At 55.6% G+C, this 17,674-nt stretch overlaps 1 protein-coding gene across 11 annotated transcripts in view; it reads right to left on the bottom strand.

The window, feature by feature from the left end:
• PACS2 (phosphofurin acidic cluster sorting protein 2) overlaps window positions 1-17,674 on the bottom strand; it is a 58,432-nt gene that overhangs the window by 26,178 nt on the left and 14,580 nt on the right. For 9 of the 11 annotated variants that reach the window (XR_012133607.1, XR_012133608.1, XM_073241733.1 and 6 more), the window contains exons 1-2: window positions 9,721-9,920; window positions 1,145-1,232 (exon numbers count right to left, since the gene is read on the bottom strand). Coding sequence is in view for 9 of the 11 variants with exons in the window: in XM_073241733.1 (XP_073097834.1) it covers window positions 1,145-1,232; window positions 9,721-9,905 (273 nt within the window). In the remaining 2 variants the exon portion in view is untranslated. Of the gene's footprint in view, window positions 1-1,144; window positions 1,233-9,720; window positions 9,921-17,674 lie in introns of those variants that run through there. The other 2 variants (XM_036991643.2, XM_036991647.2) reach the window with 1 other exon arrangement.

A 17,674-nucleotide genomic window follows, 5' to 3' on the forward strand; every position in this document is an offset into this window, starting at 1 on the left:
AGGGGTGCTGCCAGCCCCGAGGGCACACACTGGCACAGGGCACAGTGATTAAAACACGGGGGCACCAGCACGAAGACCGGGAAACGGATCCGAAACACACACAGGAGCACATCAACAGAGACAATGAGCCTTTGGGCCACGAGGAAAGGCCATCTACCCACGACACGGCTGTGATAAGCAGACAAGGAATCACTTGTATAAAACTCACAGGTTCTGACCTTAAACCTTACACCAAAATAAATTCCAAACAGATTGAAGATGTTCATCACAGTATCGTTTTAAAACACCCATGCCAACATGGATGAAGCTTGGTGACTTTATGCCAAGTGCTGGAAGCTGGACAAACACTGTGTGACCCCATGTGTGGGGCACTGAGGGGGAAACCCACAGGGCCAGAGGCTACCCAGGGAGGGGATCCGTCGGACCAAGATGTAGGGTGCAGAGAAATGAGAGAGAGCAGGAGTGGGGTGTGGGTCCAGGACAGACGTGTGAGCCGACAGGAGCCCTGGGCACCGCAGCGTCGCTGGCTGGTGTGGCCCTGGGTGGGGCTCTGCTTGGACATCCTGCTGCCAAGCCAGCTGATGGCAGCCCGGCTGCGGCCCTAGGCACCACGTGGCATCAGTGCAGAGGCCCGGGTGCCCCAGCTGCTCGGCTGTGGTGTGCAGCGGCCCCTCCCACCAGTCCCGCCTCCCCAGGGGGTGGGAAGGGACGGCCAGGGCCGAGCCTCCTGCCCTCCGCCCTTGTGTAGCTTTGGGGCTGAAAACTCACGGCAGCAGCTTCATGGAGGAAAGGCATTTCTTCAGATCTTTATTTAAAGGCCTATCAGGTTTTGGGTGGTAACAACTGACAGGAAAAATGAAGGTGGCCACACGCATCAGGAGCCACAGGCTGGTCCCAGGCATCCCCGTGGAGCCATGGACATGGGCTCCAGAAGCCTGGGAGTGAAGGGAAGCAGGCCTGCCCTGAAGGGCACGCGGTCTGGGGGCCCTGGGGGACAGCATCCCGCGCCCTGGGCCCTGGGCCAGAAGCGGCTGGGCGGCCTGTACTGCTGAGGTTGGGCTGTCGGGGTGGGTGGGTCCACACCCATCTCCCAGGCGGAATGGGCCTCTGCAGGGCCCAGGATGTGGTGGAAGAGGGCCCTTACCTGCATCTTGACAGCGATCACCACTGAGATAAGCTCCTTCTCCAGCTCCCTGAAGACCACCAGCTTCTTCAAGGTCAGGCTGCACAACCTGCAAAGGGCACAGGGCGGCTCAGCAGGACCCTCAACCCCCAGCGCCCCACCTCAGGTATCGCAGGAAGGCCGGAGCCACTGTCCAGCTCCATGCATGAGGCAGGCCCCCCGCCTCCCAGGTCCCTGAGGACGGGTCTCAGGCTCCTGGTGGTGGCTCAGCGCGGGTCTGGGGACAAGCAGGCAGAAAGGCAGCAGGCCAGGGAAGCCCTGGACAGGGCAGCTCTGCACCGCCTCCCCCTGCAGACCCCGCGCGTCATCCCCAGTTGGGGCCCCGCAGCCCTGAGCAGAGAGGCCTGGAGGGTGGCAGCAGCCACGTGGCGGGATGCGCGTCCACCAGAGACCTGCCCGGGCTTCCTCTCCAGCCCGACGCCAGTCCGCCTGTTTGTGAGGACAACAACAGGGCCCAAGGGCAAGGGACCCCCACACAGGTGCCAAGGCCAGGCCCACAGGGGCACCCAGGATTTCTGTGCCCAGCACGCTGCTCCCCGGCCCTACACTGCAACCTGAGCCCCACACAGCAGGACAGCCTCCACGTGGTGACCCACGTGCTCGCCCTGCCCGCAGCAGCCAGGCTCGGCAGGCCAGGCAAATATCCCACTGCCTGGACATGCATCCTGCACCCCAAGACCTGGCTGCAACATCCGCAGGTGCCCTCAGCGCTGCCAGCCACGCGTGGACCAGGGACCCCACTGTCCTGTGCGTCTTAGATTTTACATTTGTCTACTTGGCACCCATTAGTCATAAAGCCAAACGACCGAGATTATTTACATCTCATCTTCCCTGGACCGCAGCCCATACTTCCAGCCACCTCTTTATCAGATGCCCCACACCAGGCCCCTGTCATCTGTCCTGAACACCCTGGGCAGCCAGCAGGCTGGGGAGCCGCTGGGTTCTTCAAACGGCCAGTGCTGACCTGCTTGTCTGCCCTGCCCTGCTTTTCCCACAGGAACCCGATGAGGGCTCTGGCCTGGGCCCTGCCCTCCCATTCGGCCTCCTGGTGGTCCTCAGCACCCTGGCAGGCCTCTTCTTTCTAGGGTACGGTGAGTAATATCAGACTTGTCTTTCAATGGCACCAACTTGTCTGTGTTATCACTCAAACTGGGCCTAAAGTCAGCCTGTCACAGGTGGCACAGAGCGGGGGCAGTAGCGGCCCTGCCTGCACCCCACTGAGCCTGGAGGAGCAGCGGACGCAGGGCAGCTCCAGGCAGGAGGCAGACAGACAGGCCCTAAACAGTCCCGACAGACACAGCGCCACGGGGGAACCGAGCACCCCTCCTGGCTCCCAGCCCTGCCGGCTCCACCCACTGGAGCCACTCTGATTCCGTAGGGCTCCATCTTACTGAGCAAACAACCGGCAAGGGGAGAAGACAGAGAAGGAGACAGCCTAAAGGAGTCGATACTCGCCAGGACAGACCACATCCTGCGCCACAGACACAGAACTGAAGCCCAGAGCACCTGCCCATTCACTAGAAGGGGTGCTGCCCAATTCACACATCACTGAATAAAGCCGCTTAGATCTTCAAAAATGATAATGATGATGAAATACATTTTAAAACAAAACAAAATACTGAACTTACATAAAGTATGTTCTCTGACCAGTTAACCAAAAATCAGTAATAGAAAGAGAGCTGGACACACCGACTACTCAGAAGTGAAGTGCACTCCTAAGCATGTCACGGGCCAAAGAGGACGCCTCGGAGGGCTACAGAAACATTCTGTGTGGGACAGAAGTGAAACAACACAAACCAAGTTCTATGGGACGCAGCCAAAGCGAGGTTGGGGACAATCTATACCGTTAAATGTGTGTGTTAGAAAAGAGGAAAGGCCTCAAGCACACAATCAAAGCTTCACCTTACACACTAGGGAAAGAAGAGCAAATTAAACTCAAAGCGAGCAGTACAAAGGAAATAATGACCATAAAAGCAGAAACAATTAAATTGAAAACAAAAAACAACAGAGAAAATAAAACCCGAAGCTGGTTCTTTGGGAAGACTGGACAGAGAAAAAATAAAGGATGAGAGAGAGAGAAGGCAAAAATCACCAATATCAGGAATAAAAGAAGGCACATCACTACAGATCCCACAGACTACATAAAAGTGTGATCAGGGAACACCACAAAGAGCCGCGTGCACACGCGTCGAGAGCCTGCACAGACTGTGCCCATTCCTTGGAAGCCTCCAAGTGCCCAAACTCCCAGGATGAACAGCAGATCACGGAATAGCCTACTCTGTGAAAGGAACTGAATTGACAGTTAAAAAACTCCTGAAAAAGAGAACTCCAGGTGAACTTAATCAGACATTAAAAGAAGAAATAATACCAACTGTACATAATATCTTTCAGAAAACAGAAAAGAAATAATCCTCACTCATTTTATAAGGTCAGCAATCACCCCGATACCAACACCAGACAGATACAGTATGGAACAAAAAAACTATAGGCCAATTTCCCTGATGAGCATAGACGCAAAAATACTCAACAAAATATGAGCAAACTGAATTAAAAAATACATCAAAAAGATCATGATGGCATGATCAAGTAGGATTTATTCCAGGGATGCAAAGATGGTACAATATTAGAAAATCTGTCCTCATCATCCACCACATCAACAGAAAGGACAAAAACCACATAATCATCTCCATAGATGCTGAAAAAGCATTCAACAAAATTCAACATCCATTCATGATGAAACACCTTACAAAATGGGTATAGAGGGCAAGTACCTCAACATAATAAAGGCCACATATGACAAACCCAAGGCCAACATCATACTGAACAGCAAGAAGCTGAAAGCTTTTCACTTAAGATCAGGAACCAGACAGGGATGCCCACTCTCCCCACTGTTATTCATCACAGTACTGGAGGTCCCAGCCACGGCAATCAGACAACACAAAGAAATACAAGGAATCCAGATTGATAAAGAAGAAGTCAAACTGTCACTATTTGCAGATGACATGATATTGTACATAAAAAACCCTAAAGACTCCACTCCAAAACTACTAGAACAAAATTATCTGAATTCAGCAAAGTTGCAGGATACAAAATGAATATACAGAAATCTGTTGCTTTCCTATACACTGATGATGAACTAGCAGAAAGAGAAATCAGTCTCTTTTGGATGCAATTCCATTCACAACTGCATCAAAAAGAATAAAATACCTAGAAATAAACCTAACCAAGGAAGTGAAATACCTTTACCCTGAAAACTACAAGTCACTCTTAAGAGAAATTAAAGGGGACACTAACAAATGGAAACTCATCCCATGCTCCTGGCTAGGAAGAATTAATATAGTCAAAATGGCCATTCTGCCCAAAGCAATATACAGATTCGATGCAATCCGTATCAAATTACCAGCAGCATTCTTCAATGAACTGGAGCAAATAGTTCTAAAATTCATACGGAACCACAAAAGACCCCAAAAGGCAAAGCAATCCTGAGAAGAATAAAGTGGGGGGATTACAGTCCCTGACTTCAAGCTCTACTACAAAGCCACAGTAATCAAGCCAGTTTGGTACTGGCACAAGAACAGACCCATAGACCAATGGAACAGACTAGAGAGCCCTGATATAAACCCAACCATATATGGTCAATTAATATATGATAAAGGAGCCAGGGACATACAGTGGGGAAATGACAGCCTCTTCAACAGCTGGTGCTGGCAAAACTGGACAGTTACATGTAAGAGAATGAAACTGGGTCACTGTCTAACCCCATACACAAAAGTAAACTCGAAATGGATCAAACACCTGGAGGTAAGTCATGAAACCATAAAACTCTTAGAAGAAAACATAGGCAAAAATCTCCTGAATATAAACATGAGCAACTTTTTCCTGAACACATCTCCTCGGGCAAGGGAAACAAAAGCAAAAATGAACACATGTGACTATATCAAACTTAAAAGCTTCTGTACAGCAAAGGACACCATCAGCAGAACAAAAAGGCATCCTACAGTATGGGAGAATATATTTGTAAATGACATACCAACAAGGGGTTAACATCCAAAATACATAAAGAACTCACATGCCTCAACACCCAAAAAGCAAATAACCCGATTAAAAAATGGGCAGAAGATATGAACTGACAATTCTCCAAAGAAGAAATTCAGATGTCCAACAGGCACATGAAAAGATGCTCCACATCACTAATTATCAGGGAAATGCAAATAAAAACCATCACTTCACACCAGTTAGGACGGCCAGTATTGAAAGACTAAGAACAACAAATGCTGGTGAGGATGTGGAGAAAGGGGAACCCTCCTACACTGCTGGTGGGAATGTAAACTAATTCAACCATTGTGGAAAGCAGTATGGAGGTTCCTCAGAATGCTCAAAATAGAAATACCATTTGACCTGGGAATTCCACTCCTAGGAATTTACCCAAAGAATATAATTTCTCAGATTCAAAAAGACATATGCACCCCTGTTTATTGCAGCAGTGTTTACAATAGTTAAGATATGGAAGCAACCTAAGTGTCTATCAGTAGATGAATGGATAAAGATGATGTGGTACATATACACAGTGGAATACTACTCAGCCATGAGAAAGAAACAAATCATACCATTTGCAACAACATGGATGGAGCTAGAGGGTATTATGCTCAGTGACATAACCCAGGTGGAGAAAGACAAGCACCAAATTTCCCCTCATTTGTGGAGTATAATAACGAAGCAAAACGGAAGAAACAAAACAGCAGCAGAATCACAGACTCCAAGAAGGGACTAGTGGGTACCAAAGGGGAGGGGAGGGGGTGGTTGGGTGGGGAGGGAGGGAGAAGGGGATTCAGGGGCATTATGACTGGCACACATGGTGTGGGGGGGTCAGGAGGAAGACAGTGTGGCACAGAGAGGGCAAACAGTGACTCTGTGGCATCTTGCTGTGCTGATGGGCAGTGGCTGCAGCGGGGTGTGGGGGGGCATGCTGGCGGGGGTGAGTGTGGTGACCACATTGTTTTTGGTGTGAGACCTTCATAAGAGTGTATGTCAGGGATACCTTAATAAAATAAATAAATAAATAATAAAAATTTATTAAGAGGATGAAGACACGCTGACACTGGGATGAACGGCTTGCAGATCAGACATTTGACAGAGGGTTTAGTCCACAATACATAAAGATCTCTCCAAAGTTAGCACGAAAACAAAACAACCCAATAAAAAAAATGGACAGTAAATACACACCCAAAGAGCTGCTCTACATAATTAGTTATCAGGAACATGCCACAACGAGATACCAGCACACACCTGTTGCCTGCCCCCCAAACCGAGGGACCTGATGTGCGCGCTGGCAAGGAGGCAAGCAAGGGGGCACTGTGCCTGCGGGTCCTGATCCAGAGCCAGATGTGCAGCTGCTTCGCAGCCAGTGACCCCCCCCCAGCACACACTTCATCCAAGGGAAATGAAATGGTCCCCCCACACCAGGAGGGCTGCTTGGGGAGCAGGGAACTGAAGCACACACACAGCCACATACACACGTGTGCACACAGCTCCACATACACACACATGTACACCCCACACACATGTGCACACCTCCACATACACAACTCCACACACACGTGCACACACCTCCAGACACACGCTCGCAGGCATCCATCCGCATATACACACGCACACCCACTGTGGCCTGCACACACATGATGCCAGGAGGAGCGCAGGTGAAAGGCCAGCCAGCTTCAGTGGCACCCCGGGAAAGGCAGAGGCAAGGTGGGGGGCAGCAGGCTTGCAGAGCGGGGCTGGGGACGGCCGAGGGGGGTGGTCTTGGGGACGGCCGCCCCGTGTCCTGAGCCTGGTCAAGGGTGGCGATGGGAGTCTCAGAGCTGCAGATAAACATGGAGGCAAGTTGAAATCGAGTATATGTAAACTTTAAAAAGTAATTTTTCAAGAGTTAAAGATACAAACAAGCCAGAGGTCATGCTGACCAATGACAAACAAGGAGCCTCCCCTGGACCCTGCTCGGAGTGAATGAGGCCCTGAGCACTCCCGCGGTGTGTACGGGGCTCGAGGCTCCGTTCTCTTCCTTCTCAGGGTTCCACCACCCCCACCTCTAGAAGTTTCCATCCTGTACGGTTTGCTTGGTGGTGGTGGGGCTCCGTCTGGGAGGCACAGTGGGCCCCCGCTCCGGTGCTTCCTCATCAGGGGGCCATCGGCCTCCAGCCGTGGGGAGCCCTCTTGCCCCTCCAGCCCGCCGGGTGGGCGCAGGCTCTGCGGAGAGCCAGTCTACACCAGGCGCGTCTGCCTGCTTCTCCAGAGGCACACCTCCCACTTGGACTCCCTTTTTCCTGGTAATCTATCAAGCTGATGTAATTCATGAAAACATTAAAAGCACAACGAGAATCAACTGCATACAGAAACTGAACCAGATAAACAGAAAAAATGCCTTGTTTTTTTTATCCAAGGTTGGTTCTGAGAGAGGCCCGAGGGCTAGATTACAGGCAACCAAGGATGGATTTATTGCGCAACACTTGGCCCTCAAGGAAATCATGAGCAAATACACTAAAAAAAGCCCACAAAAGATGATTCATCGCTGACCTGGAACTGTTATTCAAACACCCTGCAATTGTAATACACTCAGCAGTGACAAAGAAGGCAGCCAAGCATATTTTAAAAAGACTGTCATATAAAATGTGATCCCCTCAACAGGTGAAAACCCAATTTCCCACCCAAAGGGGGCCTGCTCCACGCCTAGCGTCTCTTCTCTCTCGGACGGTGTCTGCTCAGAGCCGTAGGGCAAAAGGCCAACTGCTACCGGATCCTGGAGCAGCAGCCCTTGGTGTGTCTTCTGGGCCGGAGCAGAGAGGCAGGCCGAGGGCAATGCCCCAAACCCAGGTGTCTGCTGACGAGAATTAGACGGGCTCTGCGTGAACTGCAGGTCTTTCTAAAGAAGCAAGCTGGCCAGAACCGCAGAGCCCCCCTGCGTGCTCCCCACCACCCTCTCTCTGCTCCCTCTGCAGGAACCACCATCCGGAGGGTATCCCTCTGGGACACTGGCAGCTGTCCCCACACTGGGCTCCCCACCCTCCCATGGTAGCGGGCCCCCCCCACATCAGCTGCCTGCTGGCTTCCCCACCAGATACCAGGTCCTGCCTTACAGGCAGTGGGTGAGGCCAAGCAGCCCCAGCAGTGAACCCGAGTAGACTGATGTGCCTCACGTCCCAGGCAGCACATGCCTTGCCAGTTCCCTTCCTCCTGGCTGCAATGGCAGGACCTAGGCAGCCACGGTGGGCCCAGAAGAGGAAGCCACGCGCCGAGTGCCCCTGAGCCCCCAGTCAGCTCTGGAGCATGGACGCCTGCCCCATCATGCAGGGCAGCAACCAGCTCAGCAGCTCTGTGTTTCCAGCTTTCTGCACAGAAACGTTGCTGCACCCTAGCCTGCCAGGCACACCACACTTTCCTACACACGCATGCATGTGTCCTAAGCCATGCAGCTGACATGGGTCTGTGTACACTTTGGCAGCATGTTCTTCCCACCCTCATCTCACTTCCTTCAGAGAGTCGTCCATGCTGGGCCACGCAGCTCACAAGCCCTCCCCTAAAGTGTACACTTCACTTCATACAACTTCTCCACCCTCTGCTGAGGGCCATTCAGACTGTCTGGCGATCTCACAGGACCACCTCCAGCCTGCATGTACACAGGGGCTTGTGGAGCCGCACCTGACTGGGATCGCTGGCTCTGAGCCTGTCTGGGGGACTGTCAAACCACTTCTTCCAAGCTGTGTGTGGCACTAACATGAACTCCTCCTGGCCCACAGCGGGTGTGGGTCTGCTCGGGCCGCCAGAACAAATACCACAGGCCAGCAGCTTATACAGCAGCCATCTACTCCTCCCAGTTCTGTGGGTGGGGGCTGAGACCAGGGTGCTGGCAGGAGGGGTTCCTCTGGTCACAAGGGTATGCCAGGCGTCTGCTTGGCTCGTGGACGGCCACACTCCCACATCCTCTTCACGTGGCCTCCCTCTGTGCATGTGCCCACATGGTGTCTGCCACCCAAATATAAGGTCACCAAGCCCACCCTAATGGCCTCATTTTAACTTAATCACCTCCTTAAAGGCTCCACTTCCAAACAGTTACATCCCCAAGATACTGGGAGAGCCAGGAATTCAACATGCGAATTCTGGTGGGACATTTCCATCCCCAAGTCACCATGCCCCAAATGGAGACCCATTACATTTGGGGGTCTGGCTTGGGAGGTGCTCCGTTTTGCTCTGTGCCAGGGAGGCCGAGCCTCTGCCCAGGCGTCCGCTGCTGGAAGCGTTTCCTGTGGCCTCCGGCCTCGCCCCTCACCTATCTCCTGCTGGGCCGATGCTTTATCAGCGGCAAGGAAGTCGTCATTTTTTCTAGATTCAATAATTGCTATGGACGTCGCCTACACAGCCTGTCACATGAGTGGCTCTCCAATGTGTACGCAATGAAGTTTTACGCTCCCCGGATGCTACGTTCTCTGATCTCATAGCTCTCCTTCCAGCTACTGAACTTCCTGTTTCACGCTGAGGTAACTCACCCATTCGGCATCACTGTGTGGTGTGAGGCGGTGACTGATATTACTATTTCCTGGGCAGATGTCCCCTTGTCCCCGGACCCTTTCTCCAGGAGCACGTCCTCTCTTTCCTGAATGAGGCCCGTCCGAAGCCCACCATGGGTGTGTGCTGTCATGGACCCCAGTACGGTGTGTCCACAGTTGGCCATTTCACACTGTTTTAATTAGTAAAGCTTAGTGAAATAAACAGTACCTGCTAAGTACTCCTCCAACACAAACATGCATTTTTCTTTAAAGTTGCCTGTTTCACATGAATTTTAGATTTACCTTACCAAATTCTATTCCCATATGGAATTTATGAAAGTAAAATGCATTTAGGGAGAACTGACAGGTCTTGGTCACTGAGTCTGCACACGGCTCCTCGATGGCCTGCATCCTTGAGAGGTCAGGCACTTCTCCTGTGCCAGGCCTTAACCCCCTCGGCTCCATTTATTCCCAGATGGCTACTAGCTGCTTTATGAATAACATTTCATTTCAAAGTGATTACTGCAGGCATCTCAATGCTCTTGACTCTGTATGTTGACCTCCCACCAATCAACCTTCCAGAACTACTGGTCCTATAATTCGTACACCCTCTTACTGCCCATTTGAACAATGCTGTACGCGAAGGGCAATTCTGTTTCTTCCCACCCAGTCCTATTTACTTTCCGTGTCCTGTCACGCTGCCCAGCACTTTGAGGACAGTTCTAAGTAGTTACCTTCCTTCTTGATTTTGAAGGTAATACTTCTGGCATCAAGAATGATGTGGGCACAGTAGCGCTACCCCGCAGACTTCCTGCAGTGACAGAAACGCTCCACAGCTGCACCGACACAGTGGCCGGCACGGGATGTGTGGCCAGCGCGGCTTCAGGCATGAGATGCACATTTTAACGAATCAGCTGCCACAGTGGCCCACGTTCTGGAGTGTGCAGGGCTGCGGCATCTCCGCAGGTGCCGCACGACAGGGTAAGTCTCCGGGTCACTCCCAGATCCCTAAGGGTGTATGCTCAATTCCTTCTGGTGCTTTCTCTGGACCACCATACGGTTTTTCCCTTTCAATCTGAGTGTGACAAATTAAAATAATATTCTAATGCTAAATAAATCACATCCCTGAAATGATTCCTCCTGTGTAATGTAACTTCGTCTTTTTATACCTTGTAGAGATTTTTGGTCAACATTTCATTTCGGACTTTCGCATCTGAACCCCTAAGAGGGCTCACCCTGCCTCCCCACCTGGGCTGTCCTTGCAAGTGTTCATGACCCCACTGCCCACGTAAATGGACAGCCTCACCTCTTCTTTTAACCTCTTTCCAATCTCTGAAACACTTCATATGAGGTGGAGCTTATTATTTGAAGATTTGGTAAAATTTACCAAAATAAAAACACCTGCTGCTCTTTGGGGAGAGAGGAGGTTTCAATGTAATTGGTCTCTTCACACTTTCTCTCCTCTAGTCAATTACTAAGCAATTCACATCTTTTCTACAAAATTATCCTACCACCAAGTTTTTGTATTTGTTGAGTTCCTGCTGAGTGTTCCCGACGTCATCTGCTTCATTTCTTCCTGAGCCCCACGTGCTTCCTTTCCGTGATCACGCTCGCCAAAGGCTCGCCCTGTCACCCATCTTTCCGAGCAGCTGGCCTCCGGCTTTGGCTGATACCCAGCAGTTTTCTGGCTTGTGAAGTCTTGCTGCGCACTTCCTCCATTCCTCTGTCTTCAAAGCTCCACTCTGCCGCGTGCAGTCTGCATGGGACGGGAGCTCCCGGGTGGGACGTCATTCTCACCCCCGGACACTCGCACTTAGAATGAGGACACTCGGTGTTCAGAACCGACACCCAATGGGACACCGTGGGAATTCCTGACTCCACGTGGCAGCCCACTGTCCTCTCCCGGGGATGTCTCCTTGCCACTCCAGGGCCCCGGCAAAACGATCCCCACTTCACACGACCACCGCAACAGAATGCTCCTGGGGCTGCCAGCCATCGAGGCTGCCATCCCAGCCACCACGCCGGCCTCAGCCCGGCCCACGGCCCCTCTTCACACCCGTGAGCCCCCAGGGCTCCCCGTTCATGTGTGCAAGCGGTGACAGGGCAGCAACACCGCCTGACCGAGCGGTCGGTCGCACTGATGCACCAGCCTTGGTGGGGGAGGGAGGAACCATTACCGGGACCCCTGAAGATGGCTGGGGGACGACCCTGCTCTCGGCCGCAGAGTGCCACGTCTCTGGGTGGGAGAGGGTCTGACACACCCCCAGTCCTCAGGGCCACTGGTTCGGGCAGGAAGGGCCGGGCCGCAAACACTGGGGGATGGTCAAGCATCCCCAAGAACCTGCAGGGCAGGGCCTGAGGGCCTGCGGGAAGCCAGCCAGGAGGCTCGGCACAGCGGCTCACGGCCCAGGATGACCGGACACCCCAGGCTGGGCTGGAATCGAGCTCAAGGCAAGTGCAAGCATCTCAGCGCCACCTCCTGCCACCAGGAGACTGGGTGGACCCAGCCATCGCCAAGTCCCCGCCTGTGGGCCTCTGGGTCTCGGGCCAGCTCAGGGTGCTGGGGCTTCTGCATGCTGTCAGGTCAGGGGCCTGCGGGTTCCAACAGGACGCAGTGCCTGAGCTCCGCGCCGAGGCCCTGCACCACATGGCACCCGCCCCCACACAGAGGGGAGGTAGGCCTCCCAGGTGCCTGCCTGCCGCAGGGGAGAGCAGGGCAGGGGAGGGTGGGGGAGGTGGGGAGGGAGGCGAATGAAAGGCCTCCACGTCCACCCTGGAGCTGAGCCGTATTGGTGGACTCACAATGGGAAGAGCAGGGGTGCTCCTGGGCTGAGCCCTGCAGGCAGGAGTCGGGTGGGTCAGGGTCAGGGACGGACAGACGCTGACCCCTGGGACTCCGGGGCTGGCGGAGGCACAGAGTGCCCTGGGGACAGGTGCGTGGGGACAACAGGGACCTCCTCCAGGGGCCACTCAACAAGGCCCGAGTGGGCAGGGAGCAGGGGCCCAGTGGTCTGCTGTGGGTAAAGCCGAGGCAGAGGCCCCAGGCCAGGACAGGTGCTTTGGGGAGGTGGTGAGGCGGGAGAGGCAGCGAGCAGGGAGGGCACACCGTACGCCGGTGCCCCAGTTTCTGTGAGTCGCGGAACAAGTGACATTTCAGAAAGCTCACGAGAGCCTGGTCTTGCAGAGACTTACCCACCTGACGCCTGAGGGGCGCCTCCCTCCACAGGGCTGGCTTGAGCTTTGTACTCCCAGGTGCTGACAGAGGCCAGTTCCACCCACCCCTCCCCAAGTGGTGATGTTGGGAGCCCACATGCACACCCCACAGTGGGGGAAGGAAGCTGAGGGTCCCCCCTGGACCCCTGCCTGCCTCCAGGAAACATGGTCAGCACACATGCCCCAGTCCCAGGACAAAGACCTCAGCTCACCCGCCTCCAGAACCTCGATTCCAAGTGGTGGGGGCAAGATCTCCAAGGGCAGACAGGGCGACAAACAGCAGAAAGCTGCCTTTTCTCTTTGGAAGACTGAGACCCCCTCCCCCCACTGTCCCCAGGTGTGTGATGAAACCAGGGGCGGGAGCCTGGGGGTACACAGGGTGGCTCAGGGAGCATCCGTGACCCAGTGGAGCGGGCTGGGCACCCCCTTTAAACCAAATTCCCAGAGCCTGGGAGGCATCCTAGCTTCACTCGGCCATGGGAGGGCACTGGCCAGGGGCCGGGTGGACCACCACCAGGGTCCTGGGCCCCAGGAGGCAGAGGTGCACAGGAAGGCACCCCACGTGGGAGGCTCGGGCTGGAGCCCAGGCCTACGGGCACCTGAACCTTCCCTGGGCCTGCACCAGAGGCCAGTCTAGCCCAGCCAGGCCCGGAGGTTAGCGCGGGTGACATGGGTTTGGCTGTAACTTTTTCCACCCTTGGTGGGAGCATCAACTGCTACAGCCTTATTTTGGGGAACAATTTGGCAATGTCTATCCCTGTCTTTTCATTGGGACAAAATATATGTAAAATAAGCCACTGTCAAGTAAGTGCGTGGTTTGGTGGCATTAAACACATTCACATGTCCAGCCGTCCCCACCATCCTGTCCAGAACTTTCCATCTTCCCCGTGGATGTAGACACCCTCCAAGCCTGCCCAGGGGCCCCTCATGCGGCAGGTCACGCGGAGTGCCCTCCCTGTCTCAGCCTGAGGTCCACAGGGTCCTCCTGCTGCGACGCGGCAAGGACCTCCCCTCTTACTCCACCGTGCGGAGGCCTCACCCGTGCATCCCTCAGTGGGCACTGGGCCACCCCACGCCTGGGCCATGTTGTGAGCATGCGAGCACACACATCCGCTTACACCCTGGCTCACTTCTGGGCACAGAGCACAACTGGAACTGCTGCATCACGTGGTGACCCCGAGCTCGGCCAGGGGGCCCCCTTCCCACGGCAGCTGCCCGGTTTGCATCCCCGCCAGCAGCCCAGGGGCGGGCTGGCGGCTTGGGACTGAAGGCTTTTGCTGAGGAGGGTTCTCCCCGCATCCCTGGGAGGAGAGCAGGCGGCCCTCTGCACCCCAGGCCTGCCAGGGCCTGAGCGTGGTGAGTGGAGGCCACAGAGTTGTGCGGCTCAGGACACCGGGCACGGGCATACAGCTCAGGCAGAACAGTGCCCGCATGGCTGGGGACAGAGTGGACAGAGCAGAGGACCAAAGGCAGAGGGAGGACAGGCGGGGGGCCTTTCTGGAGGAGCGCCGAGACCCCCATCTTCTCTCCACTCAGCACCTGTCCCCAGCGTACTGGGGTTCCGGCAAGGGACCCCACGCCCTCTCCTGTTCCCTCCGGCTCTGCCCACCCCCTGGGAGCGTCTCAGCCTTGCTCCTGCTGCTGAGCTATCCGCGTCCACTGTCCAGTTTAGCTCTCACAGACACTCACTGTTCTGGAATGTTCTTCCACCAGAGTCTCCTGGCCCCGTCCCACAGATGCAGGGCTGCGCCCCTACTGAGTTCTGCTCCCTGCTCGCTTGCTCGCCATCGCCTGGTGGAACCTGGACCTGGCGTCTGCTGCAGCCCAGAGCAGGACGAGGCCGCTAGTGCCTCTGTCCCAGGCGGCTGTGCCTTGGCCGCTGCTCAGCTGCCACCCTGACAAGGCAGCCCAGGGCTCCTCCCGGCCCTCCTGGTCCTGCACTAACAACCCCAAGACCCCTGCTGTCCTGCTGGCACCAGCCAGAGAGCCACCTGCCTGCGGGGCCCACTGCCCCCTGTACTCCCGGCACAGCACAGCCCCCAGGCTGCCCCACAGGGCCTGGCCGCAGCCTGCCACCGCCCTGGGCCACTCGGGCCTCCTTGCTGTCCCCCACCCCTGCAGCACATGGGTCTGTGCTGCCACACTGCCACCTTGCCCCCTCCTCCTCCCCACGGGGGCACTCGTGTCTCCTGGTTCACTGTCTGCCTCCCTGAGCAGAGGGTAGGGACCACAGGAATGGGATTGGACCCTAGGGCCTCGGACAGCACCTGGCACATGCAGCCAGGTCCTCACCAAGGAAGGGCTGGGCACACCATGCCCAGAGGGAGTCACTCGCCCCAACGCAGCGGCTCGCCCAGCCCCATGAGAGACTAGCTCAGCTAGATCAGAAACGGGGCTGTTACCACAAGCCAGCGAGAGGTGGTCAGTAGATGCAGGAAAACAACTCCAAAGCCAGTGGCGGACAAAGGGCCAATGTCCCAGCACAAAGGCTCTTAGGCAGGCACGGCAAGAAGACAACGGCCCACAGAAACGTGGGCGGTGGCTATGCGGACAGGAGCTACAGTAGTGCAGACCCCGACACACAGTGACCTCAGACTCCAGAACCTTCCAGGGCTGGGCGGACTCACTGCCCGCCACCAGGAGCTGGCGAAGACAGGCACGGGCCAGTGCACCCTGACTTCCTGCTGTGAAGTCTCAGCACCACCACTTGGGGTGTCTCCTGGGCACATGGAGGCATTTCAGCCAACAGCTGGGCGTGGGCTAGGGGGCCAGATGCTAAGCTTTCGACACTGCCCCAGAGCAAGGGGCCGGTTCCTAAGGGGCCGCCCGGCAGACGCCCTTGAGCTCGCCATCCCAGGGTGTCGCGCGGCTGGCAGCACAGGGTCCAAGTGAGCCACGCATCACACCCTCTCACCTGCTGGTCTGGCTTCCTAGAACCTAGAACCATCCCTGCTCCCCTTTCTTAAAACTCATTTTTGCTGCGGTAAAATGCTCATGATGTAAAACTGACCATTCTGACCATTTTAAGGTGCACCTTTAGCACGTTCACAGAGCTGTGCGACCATTGCCTCAGATCCCAGGACACTTTCATCGCCCCACAGAGAATCCCCCAGCCCCCTGCTCCCACCCTCTGCCCGCAGCCCCTGGCGGCCCCGGCCTGCTCTCTCTGCACCTGCAGCATTTCATGCGAAGGCGATTGCACATGCGGCCTTCTGTGCCTGGCCTCTGCACTGAGCATCTGCTCTCTAGATCCGCCCACGTGGCGTGTCAGGCCCTGTGCCTGTTGAAGGCCGAATCATATTCCACTCTTTGGTGGGCTACATTCTGTCGGGGTGCTCCTCCACTGATGGGCCTCGGATTGCCCACCGTTTGGCACGTGTGCGTAAAGCTGCTGCAGATGCTCACATTCAGTAGGCTGACACCCCCGTCCGCGGCCCCTGAAGCCTGCAGAGTGCGCAGCCCTGAAAGCAAGCAGTCTCCTCCCAAACGTACGCAGCTGTGAATGGTGAGACATACAAACCAGGTGCGGTGAGAGGCTCAGGGCAGAAGTTAATGGCAGAACAAACAGACTTTAATGACACGCTCCTAAGTCACGGGCACGCGGCCCACTGGGCCCTCTCCTCACGGTGCTGTGGGATGACAAAGCGCCACATGACGAGATGGAGTGAGGGGCAGCGCAGGCCTGTGGCATGGTGCTGGCTGCCACCAACCTTCTGTCCACGTGTCAGAGCAGGATCACCCACCCCCAGGCCACGGCTGCCCGCAGCAGCAAGCCGGGGAGAGGCTGCAGTGCGGCAGCCACAGTACCAGCTTCCATGTAGTCGCTTGGCCATCGAGTGTGCTCCTGCCACGATCCTTCTGAGACAGCGACTTGCTAGGCCACATGGCGACCTCACGTCTGACATTTTGAGGGTCACAGACTGTTTCCTCTGCCCCACTTCATGTCCCACTAGCAGCGCTCTGCTCCAGGCTAGGCACAGCACACCATGTGGCCGCCCCCCTGGTCCCAGCGTGAAGCTGCACAGGGTAAGGAGGGCACACTCGGTTCCCACCAAGTGCACTGGCACCAGGCTGGTCCTGTGAAGGCAACACCACTCCCACCATTTCCTCCAGGCACCCCAGGAACATGAATGGTTAAAAATGCAGCCGCGCGTGGGGCGAGCCTCTGTGGCCCCAAACCCACTGACTGCATGTTTAGGAGAAAAACTAAGGGGCCTTTGTCTCCCTGAGCAGACCCCGCCCACGCACTCACGGGTCTGCCCTAGCAGGACGTGGAGCTCTGCGCTGGCAGCTGCCCAGGGTCCCACACACCCTGCCTGCCTCCCGGGATCAGCAGGCCCTTCCTGCACTCCGCGTGTGCTAGTGGCCTGCGTGGCTGGGCCATGGCATGGTTACAGGCAAGTAGGCACGTGCAGGGATGGAGAGCTTTCTGTAAAAATGCTCCGGCAACAGTGAGCCACAGCCTGCAGCCACCCCACAAGGGTCCAAGGCTTCTGTCCACCCACAGCTGCAAGTGCTGGCCACCCTCCCTGCCGCCCAGAGTGGCCGCCAGCTCTCCCTGGCCCAGCTCAGCTTTCTCCTGTGTCTGAGCCTCATCTGGACATGGCCACTTCCTGCTGATCAGGAGAGGTCAGAAGTGCCTTCTCGGTGTCTCTGTCAGCTGGCACACAGGGCTGGGAGGGCTCCTGCAGGAGTGAGAGGAAGTCAGGCCTCATGGCCGAGGCAGGAACCCTCTGGAAGG

Source organism: Manis javanica, chromosome 8 (assembly GCF_040802235.1).
Source record: "Manis javanica isolate MJ-LG chromosome 8, MJ_LKY, whole genome shotgun sequence".
Classification (NCBI taxonomy): domain Eukaryota; kingdom Metazoa; phylum Chordata; class Mammalia; order Pholidota; family Manidae; genus Manis; species Manis javanica.